At 40.5% G+C, this 17,813-nt stretch overlaps 1 protein-coding gene across 3 annotated transcripts in view; it reads left to right on the forward strand.

Annotated features, from left to right (window-relative positions):
* Amph (amphiphysin) overlaps positions 1-17,813 on the forward strand; it is a 219,913-nt gene that overhangs the window by 136,601 nt on the left and 65,499 nt on the right. For all 3 annotated transcript variants that reach the window (XM_013521259.1, XM_005397735.1, XM_013521260.1), the window contains 3 exons: positions 6,892-6,986; positions 9,892-9,987; positions 17,024-17,131. In XM_013521259.1, the coding sequence (XP_013376713.1) occupies positions 6,892-6,986; positions 9,892-9,987; positions 17,024-17,131 (299 nt within the window). The remainder of the gene's footprint in view (positions 1-6,891; positions 6,987-9,891; positions 9,988-17,023; positions 17,132-17,813) is intronic.

Below are 17,813 nucleotides of genomic sequence, written 5' to 3' on the forward strand. Positions count from 1 at the left end.
CCTTCTTCTGTCCTCCCTGTCCTCTCTCTCCTCTCTCTTCTCACTCTTTTCTTGTCCTCTCTTTCCCTTTCCCTCTCCTTCTTCTTTTTTTTTGGGACAGTGTCTCACTATGTTGCCCAGGATAGTCTCAAGCTCATGAACTCACATGGTCATCTTGCCTCGGCCTCTCAGTAATTGCATATTATCTTCACTACATAGATTTAAAAAAAGAAATGCACAGAAGAGTTAAACAACTGGCTCTAGGTCACATCCTAGTAAACAATAAGGTCAGGGGATAATACTGTGTTGGTCTTTCCCCTGGTCTCTTGCTTACATACCTTTGAACTATGAACCAATGATAGGGCATTGCAGAGCTGGGGATTTAACTTAGTGGCAAAGCGCCTGCCTGGCAAGCACAAGGTCATGAGTTCGATTCCTGGTACCAGAAGAAAAATGAAAAACAAAAACAAAAAACCCCATATGCTCAAGATAGGGCATTGGTCTCACAGATTTTATTTCATCTACAATGGAATAATTGCAGCTTATTACTACTATTTTTCATGGAGCACTTACTATGTGCCAGGCTCCGTGCTAAGCACTTTAAGCCTGTTTCCTCTTTGTAACCTCCCAGAACAGCTATATGATAAATATCATTGACTTTATTTTACTTTTGCAAAGAAGTAAGGCTCAGAAAATTTAATCCCACAGCTTCATAGAGCTCATAATTAACTGCTCCCAAATTAACCTCAAGTATTTATAACAGTTTGGCCAGAAAATAGAAGCCATTCTAAGTATTACTGATTTAAGATATGAATGTAAATACCTGCTGTATTATTTCAAGCACAGGCTATTTCTCCACGTTGGTTGATATTTAAAAATACAGATAAATTTGTTGAATAAATGAGAGGACTCTCCCAAGTCTATGTAATTTTTCTATTTTACTACTTACCATGGAATTTCTTTTCCTTAATGTGGTCTGGAAGGAGATTCCATTGGGAGTGAGACGTTAGCTCCAGAGAGAAGCAGGAGACAGCCTGTAGCTTCCAATTCTGATGGCCCCTTCTCCACATGAAGAGGAAAGGGTACAGCAGCTTTCCCCTCTCTTGGCTTTGCTGACAGCCCTTAACCTGTGGTGCTCCAGGAGAAACCTACTTTTAAGTGACCTTGGCCACAGCTGGTTGGATCAACGTGGAAAGAGGTTGCTACTGAGCTTCTCAGAGCCCTCTCTGTGCTAGCGTGAGCCCTGGGCAGCCTGTCGGGTGGCAGGATTTCCCTCGGTTACCTGGCTGCAGGGTGCTTCGGTCTTCTAAGAGTCTCAAACAATGAGTAGTATTCTTGGAATGCATTTGGGATCTTGGAAGCACACTTAAACACATTTAAAGACAGTAGATATACATTGAGTTGGTCATAATTTGCATTTTCAAAGTGCTGTCATTGTTAAATTTTGTTTTCTCAAATAAGCTGGTATAACTGGTATCACTGTAATGCAGGGGCAGCAGTTTGGCAGTAATGTGGAGAGATGAGGTCTGCTCTGGGAGAGTTCTGGGTGCCAGGCACTTTGAGAAAAGCTTTGAGCCTCTCTGAGGCTCTGGGTTCCCATTCACAAAATGATCTTCTCCCTATCTCCAAGCCCTGGCCCTAGGAGTCTATGCAACTGGACTAAATAAGTCCCCTACTTCCCCTTGAAGCCTGAACCTATTACCCTTGCACTGAGCTAAATCTCTAGCCCATTTTTACCCTTTCACTTTTACACATGATCTCACTAAGTCATTAGGTTCCTCAAGCCGTGCTGTAATTTACAATCCTCCTGCCTCAGCCTCCCAGAATGCTGGGATTATGGGTATATGCTACCACACCTGGCTTCTATTCTTTTTAGCACTGTTCTCTGGGTGGCATTTACCTTTGTAGGTCCTTGTGATTCAGTATAATTTATAGATTAACGTTATTAGTTAACTGATGTTATTTTTAAAGTTAACTGATGTTACTTTTAACTACACAGGGGCAGGGGCTGGGTCAAGGAATGTATTAGTCTCCAGTGGACCCAGGAAGAAGGCATAATGGTGCTTGATCAAGTGCTTAAGTGTGCTGTAGGAAGAGGTGGATGGAAGGGGCGTTTCAAGTTGAGAAAACACCAGAGAGCCAGGACGCAGGAAGCAGCCCATGCTCTTTCAGGAATAAGTACAGGAGTGAGGTGCAAGCAGAAAACTCAGCTGCATGAGACTTAGAAAGGGCGGCAACATCTGTATAAAGAAGTGCTTTAGTATTGTATGAATTTGGGGCTTTATTCTAAAATGGAGAAGGGAGTCACTAAGTTATTGGAGACAAGCGAATAAGTCATATGTTCAGAAAAGCATCTTAGAAAAAAGAACTTTTGAGATTGTGAGGGATTCAGGCTGGAGAAAGGGAACCTGCAATGACTTTATCAGAGGTCCAGACCAATAGCTTAACATTAGCAAACATTTTTTGAGTATCCATGTGCCAGACACTGAGATAAAATATGCCCCATTTTGTATAATTCCTAATACAGTATTGTGGCAAGGACTCTTAATATTTCTTGGTATTTTACGCTTTGGAAAATGGTGGTTCAGGATGACTAATAATTTGCCTAAGAATCACACAGATGGTCTGCAGTGGAACCAAGATTTTAACAAAGCCTTGGTGATTGCAAACAGTTGTCTTAATTCTTATGCCACGCTGACTCCAAAAATATTTTTCATAATGATGGCTGACATTTGAGTGTTTGCTGTGCACCAAGCACTTTGCTAAACTCTTTCATGGGTTAGAATCCATCTAAGCCGAGTAATATAGGATGAGCCTGTAATGCAGGCCAGTGGCAGTGGGAGGAAAGGAAGGGCTGGTTTCAGGCATCGGGCAGAATTTGTGTGTCTTGGTGAGACATTCACTATGAGAAGATGCACCTAATACAATTTTCAGTTTTCCAGTGGAGACTATTGGATGTCATTCATGGAGATTAGGAACAGGAGTGAAAATAGCTTTGTACAGAAACTTTGGGGGTTTGGGGCAAGCGAAATTTGAGGTCCTGGTTTGACCTCCAAGTGGTGATATTCAGGCAAGATTTGGAATTAAGTCACTGCATGTGGGTGATAGTGGAGGCCACACACAGGGGTGGTGAACACACAGGCTCTTCCTCCAAGTGCAGCGTGGCCCAGGGGAAATAATTAACATGTGCTAGTTGCACTTGACTCTTTATGTGCATGTATGACCTATGGGGCAGGGTGCCTGATGCACCTCAACGTCTGCTTATTTTTTCTACCCTTGCTTCTACTGGTTTTCCTCTTTGGGGTGTAGGAGAAAGAATTTTCCTTCTTGCTTTCCTTAAAGGCAGCTGCTGGCTTCTTAAACAGCTATCTGCTAAACAGTGAGGCAAAGCTGCTAGATACTCACCATGTTTTAGACATTCTTTTCATGGTTTATTGCTGATGCTGCTGGTTATTGTCACAACATATTTGAACTGATGTTATTTTTAACCAGAGCATCCATCCTGAGGCTATGCAAGCTGAGTACTCATGAGGTTGTGCAATCTATACAACCAGTCTTACAGGATGAAAATAGAAGAGCAGCAATTTGGCTGAAAATGGAAAGAGAGGATGTTACATGAAAGGCATTGGAAAAGGTCCAAAATTTGGAAGAGAGGGAAGAAATTCCCATTCAACAGTATAATAATCCCTCTTCTACATAGGATGCTGCTCTGTTGTTTTGCCGTTCTGGAAATCACTAATCTTTTTAGAAAATATTGGGTATTAGATGTTGTTAAATGCCAGAGGTAGTATTTACCATGCACTCTACTTTATTTTATTTTTTATTTTTTTTTTTTGGTTTTTCTCCGGTACCGGAAACTGAACTCACGACCTTGCGCTTGCCAGGCAGGCACTTTGTCGCTGAGCTAAATCCCCAGCCCCATGCACTCTACTTTAATATTGATTATTTAATACGGATTTTTTTGAAAGAAACTTGGATTTTTAGCTTATAAGTATTTTTTCTATTGTGTTCTTTCAGCAGAATAACTTCTTGTCTTTTACGCTTCTAGAGAGTTGTTTCTCTTGTGCTTTTGGATAGTTTACAAAGAACAGAAGTGTATTGGGTTTCTGGTTCTGGAGGGTGGTATTCTGAGATCCAATCCTGGGTAGCTGCTCCATAACTTGACGGGAGACATCCTTTGGGCACGACACAATGAGAAATGGGTGAGCTCATCCTTTAGAGGGACCTCCTCACAATGTAATTCCATACATGAGGACAAACCTGCATGACCTAATCGGCTCTTAAAATTCTCAGCTCTGAACAATGATCCACATGAGCTTTGGGAGATACATTCAAATCAGAGCAGTTCTCAATTGCTAACAGTCTTTATACCCCTTGGGAAAAAAGTTTGTGCTCACTTTTTGTGGTGGTTCAACTTAACTGTGTCAGTTGATTGTCTTGGGAGCACCTACAAGATCAATAAAGCACGCTCCTGGGTATGTCTAGATGAGCGTTGGACGCGTGCCTTTGGACCCTGGGCCCTTCCTCTGTGGGGCTCTTCCCCTGCTCTGCTTCCCCCATGAGCTAAGCAGCTCTCTCTTCTGCCACGCCCTTCTGCCATGAAGTTCCTGCCCTGGAACCAGCCAACCATGGCCTGAATCACCTGAAACCATCAGCCAATATAAACTTCTCCTTCAAATTGTGCGTGCCAGCCATTGTGTCCCAACAGAGAGAAAGCTGATTAATATACCTGTGTATCTCTCAGAGTGCTTCTTAAGAAATAGATGGCTTGGAAATAATTTCTATATCAAAACAACTTCTTTCCAATTATCCATCACTAGTTTTCCACCCAATAACTAGTGGTTATTTTTGGTTGCTAATGGACAGATGTACCGCAACACTGTGCTTTTGGCCTCAATGACTAAAGTCCTAGAAAATTCTATTTTAAGCTTCCATCAGTTTTATTATTTACCACGAAGGTCATCTGTTCCACAAAGCCATCATTTCTATTTTTTGCTCTTTAGACATTGTTAAGAACCTATCCACATGGCTATTTATAATATCCATCAGACGCAAGACAAAGATTTAAAGAAAGCTTCAGAAGCCTCTTGGCATCTGAATTATAGAAAGGCATCATCTAGTGCCTAGTTTTTGGCATGAGTTTGACGGGTACACTTTGTGATATAGATCTGCTTACACCTGGGTGGGGATGAATGTGACACTTGGGGTAATATAGCTGTCACCTCGGTGGTGACCCCATGAGAAGTAACTATGTATTCTCACCTGCTTGGATTCTGAGCGCTAGGGGATAGATGCAGGTTTTTACACCATTTTTAGCTGTCTCTACCTCTGCATAACTCCTCCGTAGTGACTTGGCTCTGTTTTTCTTACCTTGACTTTACAAGCCAAGTCACTTCAACCATATGAACCATCCATGTCATTGTCAGGGACATCCATTGCCAGCTCAGTGATGCACTGTTCAGGGATAGAAGGGGATAGGCTTTCATACCTCCCATGCCTTTGAGATGCTGTCAGACCTTGGGGTACAAGAACCAAAAATATATCTGTAATTATTGAGGAAGTGAAGGGTGATGTATGTGACTAGAAAGTGCAGAAGTATGATAAGATATACCAAATTGCATGGTCAATATCATACACATTCTTCAGGAATGTCCTTCTGTCATTTCAGATTTCTTTTATTTGGTTTGTCTAATTGCTGAGCTCAGAATTGACTACTTTCTGTCTGACAAGCACATGCTTCAAGTTTTAGTTTAAGGAATGGCTTCTATCTTTGAACCACTGGCATTAAGTTTTATCTTCTGTCCTTTGTCCAGCCCCTTTAATAACTCCTAGTGGAAAAGGCAAAGACATGAGCTTGGCCAGGTCTCATCTTCTAGCTAATAGTGAACATCAAGAGTTAGAAAAATGCTTCTCCAAGCCATCCTTTGCCTCTCTTCTGGGCTCAGCCATGAACTGTTTCCATCACAACCCAGCACTTGCACTTTAACTTCTTTGCTTTTGGAGGATGGGGAACAGAGCTTGGAAAAGACACTGGTGATAATTTTACCACCATGTCACACTCAGAAATTTCATATCTTTATTCTTATTTATAGCCCTATTTGTGTAGCATGCTGAATGTACCTCTAAGAAAAATTTAAGACCCATAGTATTAGGAACCCTAAACTTTCTGATATTTTTAATTTAAAATTATATTCATAAACTTTAATAATACCAAAAAAATACAAGCTCTTGTTTGTTTCTTTTTAGTAATTTTAGGTCACTGGAACCTTAATTATTTTTAACTACTTTAAGTGTTTTTGCTATTTTAAACCATGTAACCACCTTGAGCTCTTATGCCCTAAAATCCTGTTTATTTTCTTTTTAATTGCTTCTCAAATGGCTTTACTTCTTATATTTGAAGTCACTTATGATTAATATTATTTTTAAAACTCAGCAGTTGGGCTGGGGATTTAGCTCAGTGGCATAGCGCCTGCCTGGCAAGCACAAGGTCGTGAGTTCAATTCCTGGTACCGGAAAACAAACAAACAAACAAAAAAATTAAACTCAGCAGTCTTATGATCCAGTGCTGTTCAATGCACTGATGGTTGTATACCCTTTGGCAAACTGATAGCACACAGAGCAGATACGCTATTATTGTAGATTTCAGAATAGGGCAGTGTTGAGTTTTTCCAAGACCCAATATCTGCCATCCTCATGCAAATAATAGAAAATACACCACGTGAAAAGATGAGTCTTAGAGACCCTCCAGGAAAGTTGTGACTACGGATGTGTGTGGAAGTTGTGCCTTTACAATTTTTCCTTAAATACGTAGCAGGTACTCAAGAGGTCGCTTGAACTTTGAAAAGCAGAGGAAAGGAGAAGAGCCTTCTCACCCATTTCCCTGTAACAGCAGTTGTTTTCCTCCAATGCCAGGCATGCAGGAGGCCTCCATGAAGCTCACTGAGTCCCTGCATGAAGTCTATGAACCGGATTGGTATGGGCGGGAAGATGTGAAAATGGTGGGTGAGGTAAGTGTCGATGCGGCAGGGCTCAGGAAGCCTGGCATGGGTCTTGGTGGCTCCCACTGGTTCTGCTGGCTAGTCTTGGTTCTCTGATGGCCCTTTTCATACTTCACAGCCTTAATTACAAGGGGGCACTGACCATGTGTTCACTTTCGGCCAGCTAGGCAACGTTCAGTTAGAAGTCAGATTTCAGGTTAGTAAGGCAGCATGAATTTCTGCTACCTGGAGCCTTCCAAACTCAGTGAGAGATAAAGGTGATTATAGCAGCTGCATAGCAAGCCGTGCATTAAAGATTTTCTTCTACATAATGATACCAGTTTTCTGCTCCTCACTACAGACCTTAACATCCCATTTCTCGTGGAACTGGAGCATGGTGTGATTATATGTTGTAAAGTCCTTCACTCCAGCGCTTCCCAAAAGCCGGCCCAAGAGCTCAAAAGAGCATCTGGTCCCCTATGACCCCAGTTTGTCCCTCTGTCTGCTAAAAGGAGTTTCAGCTTTGGTTAGACATGTCCTAAGACCTGAAATCTGACTTCTAACTGAGTACTGCCTGGCTGGCCGGAAGTGAGCAGATGGAATCGCTACTTTGTGGAAAGCAGAATGCAACAGATGAGAGTAGCTCTGTGTGACTCTGGACTGTTTAATCTTGGGCTTCAGTCGCACCCTCTACAAAATGAGAAAAGTAACTTTACCCACTCATAACACATAGGAAGCTTGTGTGTCCATGTCACCCAATTGGGGCTTGGTGCACTAATTATAATTCTTGATGTGACAAGGTGTCTCACCTCCAAATTCTGTGTTAAAAAGAACAGTTGTCTGTCCTGACCTCTACTTGGGGTGAGGCTCTGGAGCTCATTAAGGTACAGAAGACCTGAAGTAGATGTGGCCACCAAAGCTCAAGGGAAAGTCTAGTGCAATAAGCTGAACGTCTATGCAGCTTGGGAAAAGTGGGTTAATTGTGGAGTTCCTGGTTGCTCCATGACAGTTCTGACATCCTGGTGTTGATCTTCATAATCTCATTAGGACTGAAATAAAAACAGATCTGTTTATGAGAAAAGCTCCTGTTGGCCCTGTTACATCTTTCAAAAGCTTTCAGGATGTGGATTAGTCAAAAACATTTGTGGCACATCATTTTCAGATACAATTATAAAGAAATTGCATCTTCGTATATTTTCTTATACTAGAAAGACGCTATGTTTCAACACTGGATTATTAAGTACTTAATATACTCTGAAAGATTATTCAGCATGAAAGAGGAATTTTAAGGGAATAATAAAAGCTTCTATTACTATCTTTTCAGAATACTGTGCCATTACGATATGTATGGTAAAAGCCGCCACTGAATTTGAGTCCTTAAAGGAACGGCTGTTGTCCTACCTTGGTCTTTGTGGCTGCCAGAATTTTGGGATCCCCTGTAGCAGTTGCAAATGCGGGCTCTTTTGATGATGAAGAAACTGAACACTGTGTTCAGGGGATCTGCTCACATCAGAAGATGAGCATTTTCTACAGTGCATTTAAATTTTTCCATTTGCATGAAATTCATGAATTGGGGATTATGACAATTAGGGTTAGTTTCTGAAGGGTGAAAAAGAATTGAAAACAGATTCAAAACAGTATTTTTTTAAACAAGGTAGAAATTTATCTCTCCCATAAAGGAATATAGATGTCAGAAGCCCAGGTACAGCATGGTGGACACACAAGCATAAAAGACTCATCTTTGCTGCCCTTAGCCTGTTTCCATCTGGTTCAAGAGGACTTGCTGAGCACTGGCTGTTAGCTCTCATTTCTGCATTCCAGTCATTAAGAGGGATAAAGTCTGGCAGATGGATGCATCTTTTGGGAAACTTTCTAAAAGTACACCCCATTGATCAGAACTTGGTCACAAGGCTATATCTAGCTGCAAAGGAGTCTGGGAAATAGAATCTCTATCCTAGGCAGCCGTGTGACCAGCTCAAATTAAAGGTTCAACTACTAAAAAGAAATAAAGGGTAGAGATTGGGTCATATGCAGTCAGGAGATCCTAAAAGCAGTAATGAGAGAAATACAGTAATGTGGTTTTGAGCATCTGCTATGTTTCTGGGATTCTGTGAGACACCTTACCTGTGTACGTGTTTAACTGGGAAATTGTGATTTAGGAAGGTTCATTTCTCTGAAGTTTCATCCCTGGTAAGGCAGCCTGGTGCAATATACAGATCCAGAGCTATGAATTCAAGGTGATAGATCTGGGTTAAAGCATGGGTCTTTCATTTATCAACTGTGTGACCTTGACCAACATAGATGACATCTCTGGATTTCAGTAATCTCTTCTGTATATATTGGAAATAACAAGTCTTTTCTGATTAAAAAAGCTATTGTGAGAATTAAATGCCCTTCACCACACATATCTAACCCACTGTCGAACATGTTGATAGTAATATTCACTGAGTATTTATTACTTATCAAGTTGATACTGCATAAGCTATAAAGCCTTCCCGGTGTGATTGTAAATTTTCTACTTGCTCTGTGTAGGCATCAGCAATGGTTTGTTGTTTGCTTCTCTCTGGGTTAATTTCTAATTTCATGACTTCAGTACTTCAGACAAGCAAGTTGTCTCTGTGGGATTGCTGCAAGCCTTTTAGCTCCAAAGGCTGCCTATTGGGATTCTAAGAGCTTTTGAAACTTCCACCTTCTTTGAGAATAAGAAATGTAGTTTTAAATGAGGTGATTTCTTAGTCCATACTTTAATTATCATTGTGGCTAAATTGTCTTTAAATTTGATTTTATTTTTAAGTAATCTAGACTCTTTCCAGCACCTAATAGCTTGGAAAGTATTATTCATCTAATTTTATAGTTTCAGATGGTTTAGAAATTTAGTGGAATATATCCAATTAAAATAATTCAGCAGGTATCTATTTCTCATTTTTTTTTTAAGAAATGTGATGTGCTGTGGGAAGACTTCCATCAAAAACTAGTGGATGGATCCTTGCTGACACTGGATACCTATCTGGGCCAATTTCCTGACATAAAGGTATTTTACTCTGTGTGGGTAAAGGAAATAATTGAATGGTCTCATGTAGTTATAGGAACATGAACAAGATGAGGAGAATTAAAAGTCCTTGAAATAACATCAGAAACAGTTGGTAACTTTTCATTTATTTAAGTGCGAGATTTTTATTCTGTTTCCATCAGTTTGAAATGAAATCTAGTCACAGAAATCACAGTATCCCCTTTCATGAACTGCTTCAGCTTTTCCTTCTTTCCAGAAGTCTTTGTAAGACTGTAGATACAAAATCGTAAATCAAATGTACCAAAACATTTCAGTATTCTTTGTAGCCAAACCTTTTATTATATGGCATTGAACAAGGATTCTCATTTGACTAAACCGTAATGACAATGATGAGAGAAACTCCATGTAAAAGTGAGAGGGAACTGACCTGTCCTCATTTACTGTTAATTTTGTATGTGGTCATAGTTCAAATAGCTTTTCTCTCTCTCCTTGAAATTTTCAGGCTCAAATTGCTATATTAAGATATAAGTCTTTTAAATACATTGGGATGTGGACCAAAAACCATCTTCTGTAAAGCATTTATCTTATTTGACAGCGCCACTGCAAGGGTCAATATAGAAATGAAAGAGTGAATACTGTGGATTTGGAAATGGCACTGGAGGTAAAGATGGTTTTTAAACAAACATTCAGGTTTTATACAGCAGTGGGTGGCACCCCTCCCCTCCCCATTTGTTTTCCCTGATGAAGGTGGAACACTGTCTAAAACAGCCATGGAGTGAGGCATCCGTGATCAACCCCTTATGGCATCTGCACTAAGTATCTCATTAGGCTTCTGATGATGCTTAATCCCCCTTTTTCCTGCCTTCTTTATCCTGATGGACAAAATACCAGAAAACTTTTTGCAGCATTGTGCAGTGGTCTTGGCCATGACACTGAAGCTTTTTAGCCAAAACAGTACTCATGGCAATGGCTCTATTTTTATGCTTCCCACATATTATGCCTACAGATCATTGACCAACATGCAGAAAGCATTTTGGGGTAACAGAGGCACTGGAAAAGAACCTGAATAGACCAGTCTAAATATAGCCAGTTGAGGACTGTCGATGTTAAAAGCACTGGCAGAAAGTGCTTTCGGTGTCTCTTCCTTGTCCTTGACTCTCTGAGTTGGTGTTTGCGCTTTAGACAAAACAGTCACCCCTTTCAGTGTTTATGGACTGGCCCTATCCAGGGGACCCTCACCTATCAGCCCAGCCAGAGAAGTTTGGAGGCTTCTCAAAGTGTCTGCTAGTGCAGGGTGTTTTGTTTGTTCTTAGCAACCCCTCTCTGTAGCCAGAGAAAGTGTTCTGAGACAAGCAAGACTGGAGCCAGTTTTACAGGCATACCCTGCCTCTAAAAGCTAGGTCATTGGATCTTGTCCAGCTTTTTCATTGACCAGAAAGAACCTGAGATCTTTCACTGGGCTTGGCGAAGCAGTTGTAGTGATTAGTGTGGTAGATCCAAGTCCTCCTCAGTTCTCACTGGTCTCAGGGAGTGTTGAAGCCAGTCTTCTGTGAAGCTCCAAGGAAAGTTGGAACGTTGGACAGGTGGACCAGATCTTTCCCTCCCCAGATAAAAACCGGGAGCTGGTGGTTTATTACCAGTTAACTCTTAGCTGAGCCAGGGGAAAGAGCAGTTTCAAGTGACTCTGTACTAGTTGATATCCTTGCGACCACTGCTTTGACTTGTGCTTGCTCAAGTTGCAGGAGCTTCTTAACTAGTTCCTGGGTTGCAAAGGAAATTGGTTTGTGTGATGCTACCGAATTGGTGTATCCACAGGAGAAAGAAAGGCCAGGGTTTCCTGTTTCTCTTCTGATTTATTAGGTATTGATTTTTATGAAGATTGAATTCCCATATAACAGAGGTTGATTCAATCTGTGTGAAAATCAATACCTAATAAATCAGAAAAGGATAAGGGAAAAAAAATATCCTCTTACCAGAAAATTCCAAGGCAGCTTGAGCTTGTCTAATTATGACTCTAGCTTAGCAACAGAAAGCTGTAACTGACTTGGAAGTTGTTGAGTTTTAGGAATGAAAGCTTAGGATCCCCAGCAAAACATGAAGATCTTAGTTGCTGTGGAACTCCTTAGAGATACTTATCTAAAAATTGGTGACACTCTCCAAGAGAGTATAATTTAGATGACAAACATACACTGAAGTACCTGTGGTGAAGCATAAGGGAGATCAAAACAAAATCATGATAGATGGTACTGGCTTGTTTCAGTTTATTCTGTGTCAAAAAGATAAAGTACTTATTATAACTTCCTCCATTGTATTTCTTTTCCTGGGATCTATGTTTGAGTTCACACCCAAAGATGATCCTTAGGTTACTGAATCACTTAGAAATTTATGAGTAATATCATCTAAGACTTTTGCTAGATACTCTGAATATAAATTAAATACAAATCATAGTTTTGCATATATTATAGAAAAAGGCTGAATGAGCTTTGCATCCTCTTTCTCCTCTCTCTCTGTCTCTCTCTGTCTCTCTCTGTCTCTTTCTGTCTCTCTCTCTCTGTCTCTCTCTCTGTCTCTGTCTCTCTCTCTCTCTCTCTCTCCCTCCATTTAGAAGACTGGAGCATACAAAGAGGTTATCAACCAAAATACAGAATACGCAATATGACAAACAATGAGGAAAGAGCAACGTATAACTTGAAAAAGAGTCAATTTGGAGTTGGACCATGGACACATAGTTGTATTTAATATTTAAAAGATTTTTCTTGTGTGAAAATGGATTTAAGTTATTCTATATATTTTACTCAGTGAATAGAATTTAAAAGTAGATATAGACTCTATCCCTTCATGAAGTGAATGCTGAGTGATTATGCAGTCATGGGTTATTGATGGAAAGAAAGATTATGATTAAAAATGCTGAGTGGAGAATTTTCCAAGCATGGAACACAACTCACTTCCTTAATTCTCATGAAAATCAATAGGCCTAGTACAATTAAAACCTCAAATTTCCAAATATTTACTGCAGCCCGTCCTTGAGGGGTATGAAGTACCATTCAGGAACAGAGGATGTTTGACTTTTCCGGCTGTGACTGGCAGGGCACCCTGTGTTATGGTCCCCATTATGTGCCATTACATCTAAAATTAATGTTATGACAAGAGCTTGCTTGTCACTAACCCAGGAAGGCTTATCGCTGTGCACAGTTATTGTAAAATGTAGTTTAGATTTTATCTTGGCCGTCATGCATGTGCAACTAAGCAAGCTAAGCATAGAATTAGTACAGGGTACTAAAATGAATTCCTATTTGGTGCTATGGCCGAGGGTATTTTTGAAAGTATGATATATTATTTCCAGTGCATAGGGGGAAATCCCAAGAAATGGTAATTAATTTTATTATTTGAAGTAAGCTTAATATGAAGCTTACTTATTTTTAAATTAAATTTATTATTGGATGAATTATATCATGTTTTATTAAAAATCAAATGTGCCTTAATGCTACTCTTATTTATAAGATTCACAGTTTTGTTTTCCTCCCAAGTTTTCCAAATATTCCTTATGAACAGAAATAAGATTGATTTGTTTTACCAACACAAAAAATGTGTGTGTCAAAATGAGTGATGGCCTTTGAAATAGTCCCTTCTACACTGGGAAGCTGGCTTCTGTAATTGATTTGCCAGTGATACGAGAAAATGAGTCGCATTACTTACTTCACTTCTTGTTTCTGAACAAAAATAACATTACCCAGTATACTCTTCCCTCCTCATTCCCAGACTTAGATGTAATTGAATTTCAGCTCTTTTCAAAAATCAAATCCATCTTCCAAGGGCCACAATTTACTACTTGGAAGATATTAAAGGTGTCCCCAGATCAAGTCCATAAAAAAGGGCTTTCTAGGAATTCCCTTCTAGATACGTAGGCTACTACTTCAAGAGACAGGGCTCCTTTGAAGGTGACAGTTAGATATTTGTTGAAGATAATAAGCTTTATCACCTTATGGGTAGTGTCCACCCTACATTATGGGAGAGTTTCCTTCTGCCCTGCCTGGGCTTGCTCAGTATATCTCTTTAAACAACTCTGTGTGTGTCCCTCTGGAAGCTTTTCCCCACCAACACCATTGGAAAGGGGAGATGCTGAGAAAAGTGACTGGAAGTAACTCACTGAGAGTAACTACCCATGATTTCAGAGTTTCCAGTTCATGGTGGGCTGGTTCCATTGCTGTGGGACTGAGGTGAGGAAGACAGTCATGGCGGGAAGGTGGCCAGGAAGCAGACCAAGAATGAGAGAGCTAGAAAAAAGTGATGCCCTTTGAACTCATACCCCCAAGTAGGCCTTTCCTTTGACTAGCCCGTGTAGCCATGAACTCTTCAGTGGGTTAATCTATCATGAAATTAGAACCCTCACAACCCAAGCACCTTTCTAGATGTTTCTTAATCCAGTCAAATCAGCCACCAAGATTATCTGTCATTGTCCCATCCCCAAGCTTTTACTCTGATACCATTTTTTAAAAATCTATTTCCATTTGATATTAAAATTTCCACATCTCTGCTGAAGTTTCCCACCGTTTTACATATGCTGCCTACTTTGTCAAACTAGATACTTTAAAATAATGGCAGTTATTTCATTTTATTGTTTGATGGGATTACCACATCCTGAAATATGTGCGGTTTTTTAAATTTTAATTTTTTGCAGTACATCATGATTACATTCCTTGTGGGGAGTTGGTACAGGGAAAGTTAAAAATTTCTATTTGTTACTTTCAACATATGAGGCATGCCTGAGTCTGGTTCTGTTGATTGCTTTGTTTCTTACCCTCCATGGGTTATTTTTCTTTTGTTTTTGTATGCTTTGCTATTTTTTCATGAATGCCAGACATCATATACAGGATAATGAAGACTGAAGTAATATTTATGCCTGGGAATAGGCAAGTTTATTTCTCAGGTTATTGAGGGAGGAACTGGAAACAGTCTCATCAGGATATGAGCTGGATTTGGTTTTTGTTGTTGCTATTGTTACTTTCTGGAATTGGGCTGCTGATATTTTGTTTATATTCTAACCCCTACAGAATCTTTCTTTTCTTTCTTTCTTTCTTTCTTTCTTTCTTTCTTTCTTTCTTTCTTTCTTTCTTTCTTTCTTTCTCTTTCTTTCTTTTTCTTTCTTTCTTTCTTTCTCTTTCTTTCTTTTTCTTTCTTTCTTTCTTTCTTTCTTTCTTTCTTTCTTTCTTTCTTTCTCTTTCTTTCTTTCTTTCTTTCTTTCTTTCTTTCTTTCTTTCTTTCTTTCTTCCTTCCTTCCTTCCTTCCTTCCTTCCTTCCTTCTTTCCTTCCTTCCTGCTTTCTTGCTTTCTTGCTTTCTAGCTTTCTTGCTTGTGTTCTGGAGGCAGGGTCTCGCTATGCAGTTCAGGCTGGCCTTGAGCTCACTTTGTAGCCCAGGTTGGTCTTAAACTTGAAACAATCCTCCTGCCTCAGCCTCCCAAGTGCTGAGAATACAGGCGTGCATAACCATGCCTAGCATCTACAGTAATTTTAGACTCTTGGGTTGAAATCTAGTTTGAGCTTCTTCTTTGACTTAAACATGGTGTGCCCCTGTGTGCTGGAGGGCTTTTCTCAGTATTCCTGGTCCCTATCAGATTTCAGTTGCCCTGCTTGCCTGTATTTTATATAGTAGGCAGCTACTGCTTGATTTTCAGTGCTGGGTTTATGTTGGAGGCAGGCTATGGAACATTATACTTTCTCAGCTTTGACTTAAGCAAAGTCAGCATCATATCTGTGGTTGGTCTTAAGAGTTTTCTTGCCCTGCTCAAGTAGGAGAAGAACTGTGCTTCTTACAGAAGGCAAGTCTTGGCCTTTGGAAGGTTTGATACCCCTTTCCTATGGGTTGAGATTTTTTTTCCTTATCTTGGCCTGTATCCTGTATTTTCCTTCTCCTCACCCAGAAGAAGCGAGTCTTTGTCTTGCCTCTGTGGGGAGGAGGGCTTGGTGTTCCCTCATCAAGCAGCTTAGAGTTTGTGCTTAGGGAGAGAACATGGTCTGTGGTGACGAGCAGGCCTTCATGTCTATTTCTTGGCAGCCACAGATCACTTTGTTGTTCCTGGTACGGTGAGGGAGTGTCTTGCCCCAAACTTTTTCATCACCTCCCGTGGAGCCCATGGGAAAGACCTGGCTCATGAGGGCTGTCTCCCCCTCTGTGCTGGACACCAGCTCAGGTGACTTTATCAACCAAAGACTGAGAAAGGCTGGTAGGAAAAGGGTTTTCTCGGGAAGTACAACTGTTTTATAGAACTTTTGTTAGTTTGTCACTAAAATTATAAAGCCAAGTTTAATGTAGTTTCCTACTGTGTTTAAACTGAAACAGTTTAAGATTTAAAGCAGAGGCTAATGGAAAATATAGGTTTACCCATTGTCCCAAACCAACTCTGGAATTTTCCTGGTTGTTAAGGTTTGTGTCTGGGTGTTCCCCCAAAGCCTCATGCAGTTGTGGGTTCGGCTTTCAGAGTTTATGATTGATCCCTGATCCAATGCTGGGATTATGGGTGTGAGTGCTACAACCACCCTGGGGCGGATAGTTTGCATACAATGTAAGGGAGGAAAAGAGGCTGCTCACCTGCCACTCCTCCTTTTTGCTCTTGTTGCATTGCTATGTTCCACTGCTATGAACAGTTGTCCTCTGCCATGTGCCACTCTGCCTTGGAGCCAGCTGGTTATAGAATGAAATCCCCACAAACAGTGAGCTAAATAAACCTTTTCTTCCTTAATTCTGGGTGTAATCCTTCCTTAATTTGTCTCAGCAATGAGAGAAAAGTAACCAAGACACTAGTCTTAGACTGGAACCTCTGCCTTCAATTCCTTATAATTGGCTGGCCTAATTATGATCAAAATGGAACATATTTCCTTAATGGTCTCCACACAGAGGATGGGATGTGCTAGTCTGATTTCCAGGGTCCTTTACCAACTGAAATTCCTGCTTACATCCATCTCTGGTCAAAAGCCTCCAGTGTTCTGGACAAGGAATGCATCTTGGCAGTCAGAGAGACTCGGACTGCGTCTCTTTCTCAGTGTGTTTCTTTATTGGCAGAATCGCATCGCCAAGCGCAGCAGGAAGCTGGTGGACTATGACAGTGCCCGCCACCATCTGGAAGCCCTGCAGAGCTCCAAGAGGAAGGACGAGAGTCGGATCTCTAAGGTGAGGATTGACCCTACAGTCAGTACCACTCAGTATCTTATGACCTGTAGCAATTTTGCTTTTTAAAATTGAGTATTTTGGGGCTGGGCATATAGCTCAGCAGCATAAGTGCCTGCCTGGCAAGCACAAGGTCCTGAGTTCAATTCCCAGTACCAAAAAAAAAAAAAAAATGAAATTGAGTATTTCCTTTTTACAGGAAGGATTGGAATCAGGACGGATTTTAACTGAAACATGATAGAGTGGGCTCCTTTCCATCGTTTTTAACTAAAGTTCTTCATGTTATTGTAGAGTTCACATTGGTGACACTGACTCCCACATTTTGATCAAAATAAACTTTGGCCCCGTTCAGTATTGCATGATTAAAGAAAGCATTAAGCGTGTTTGCTGTTCCTTCTACGGTGTGGTCCGTGATCAAGGCTGAAATGTTGTGTACGTGTGGATAGGACACCAAGCTTGAAATTTTCACACATAAGTCACGATTATCTCAGAGGGCAGACATATGCTCAATTTGCATAGGTTTAATTCTCTTTTAGAAAACCCATTTCAGTGGCTTTTATCATGTATGATAAAAGATGCTAGCTGGCTGATGTCACCTACTCACTACTCTCTTTGATTCCAGTCTTGCCTTCTCTGCCTACACACAGCTGCCCCACAGTCTTCCTACCTCACACATTTACATATG

The sequence above is a fragment of the Chinchilla lanigera genome, unplaced genomic scaffold (genome assembly GCF_000276665.1).
Source record: "Chinchilla lanigera isolate Chin_1 unplaced genomic scaffold, ChiLan1.0 scaffold00059, whole genome shotgun sequence".
Lineage (NCBI taxonomy): Eukaryota > Metazoa > Chordata > Mammalia > Rodentia > Chinchillidae > Chinchilla > Chinchilla lanigera.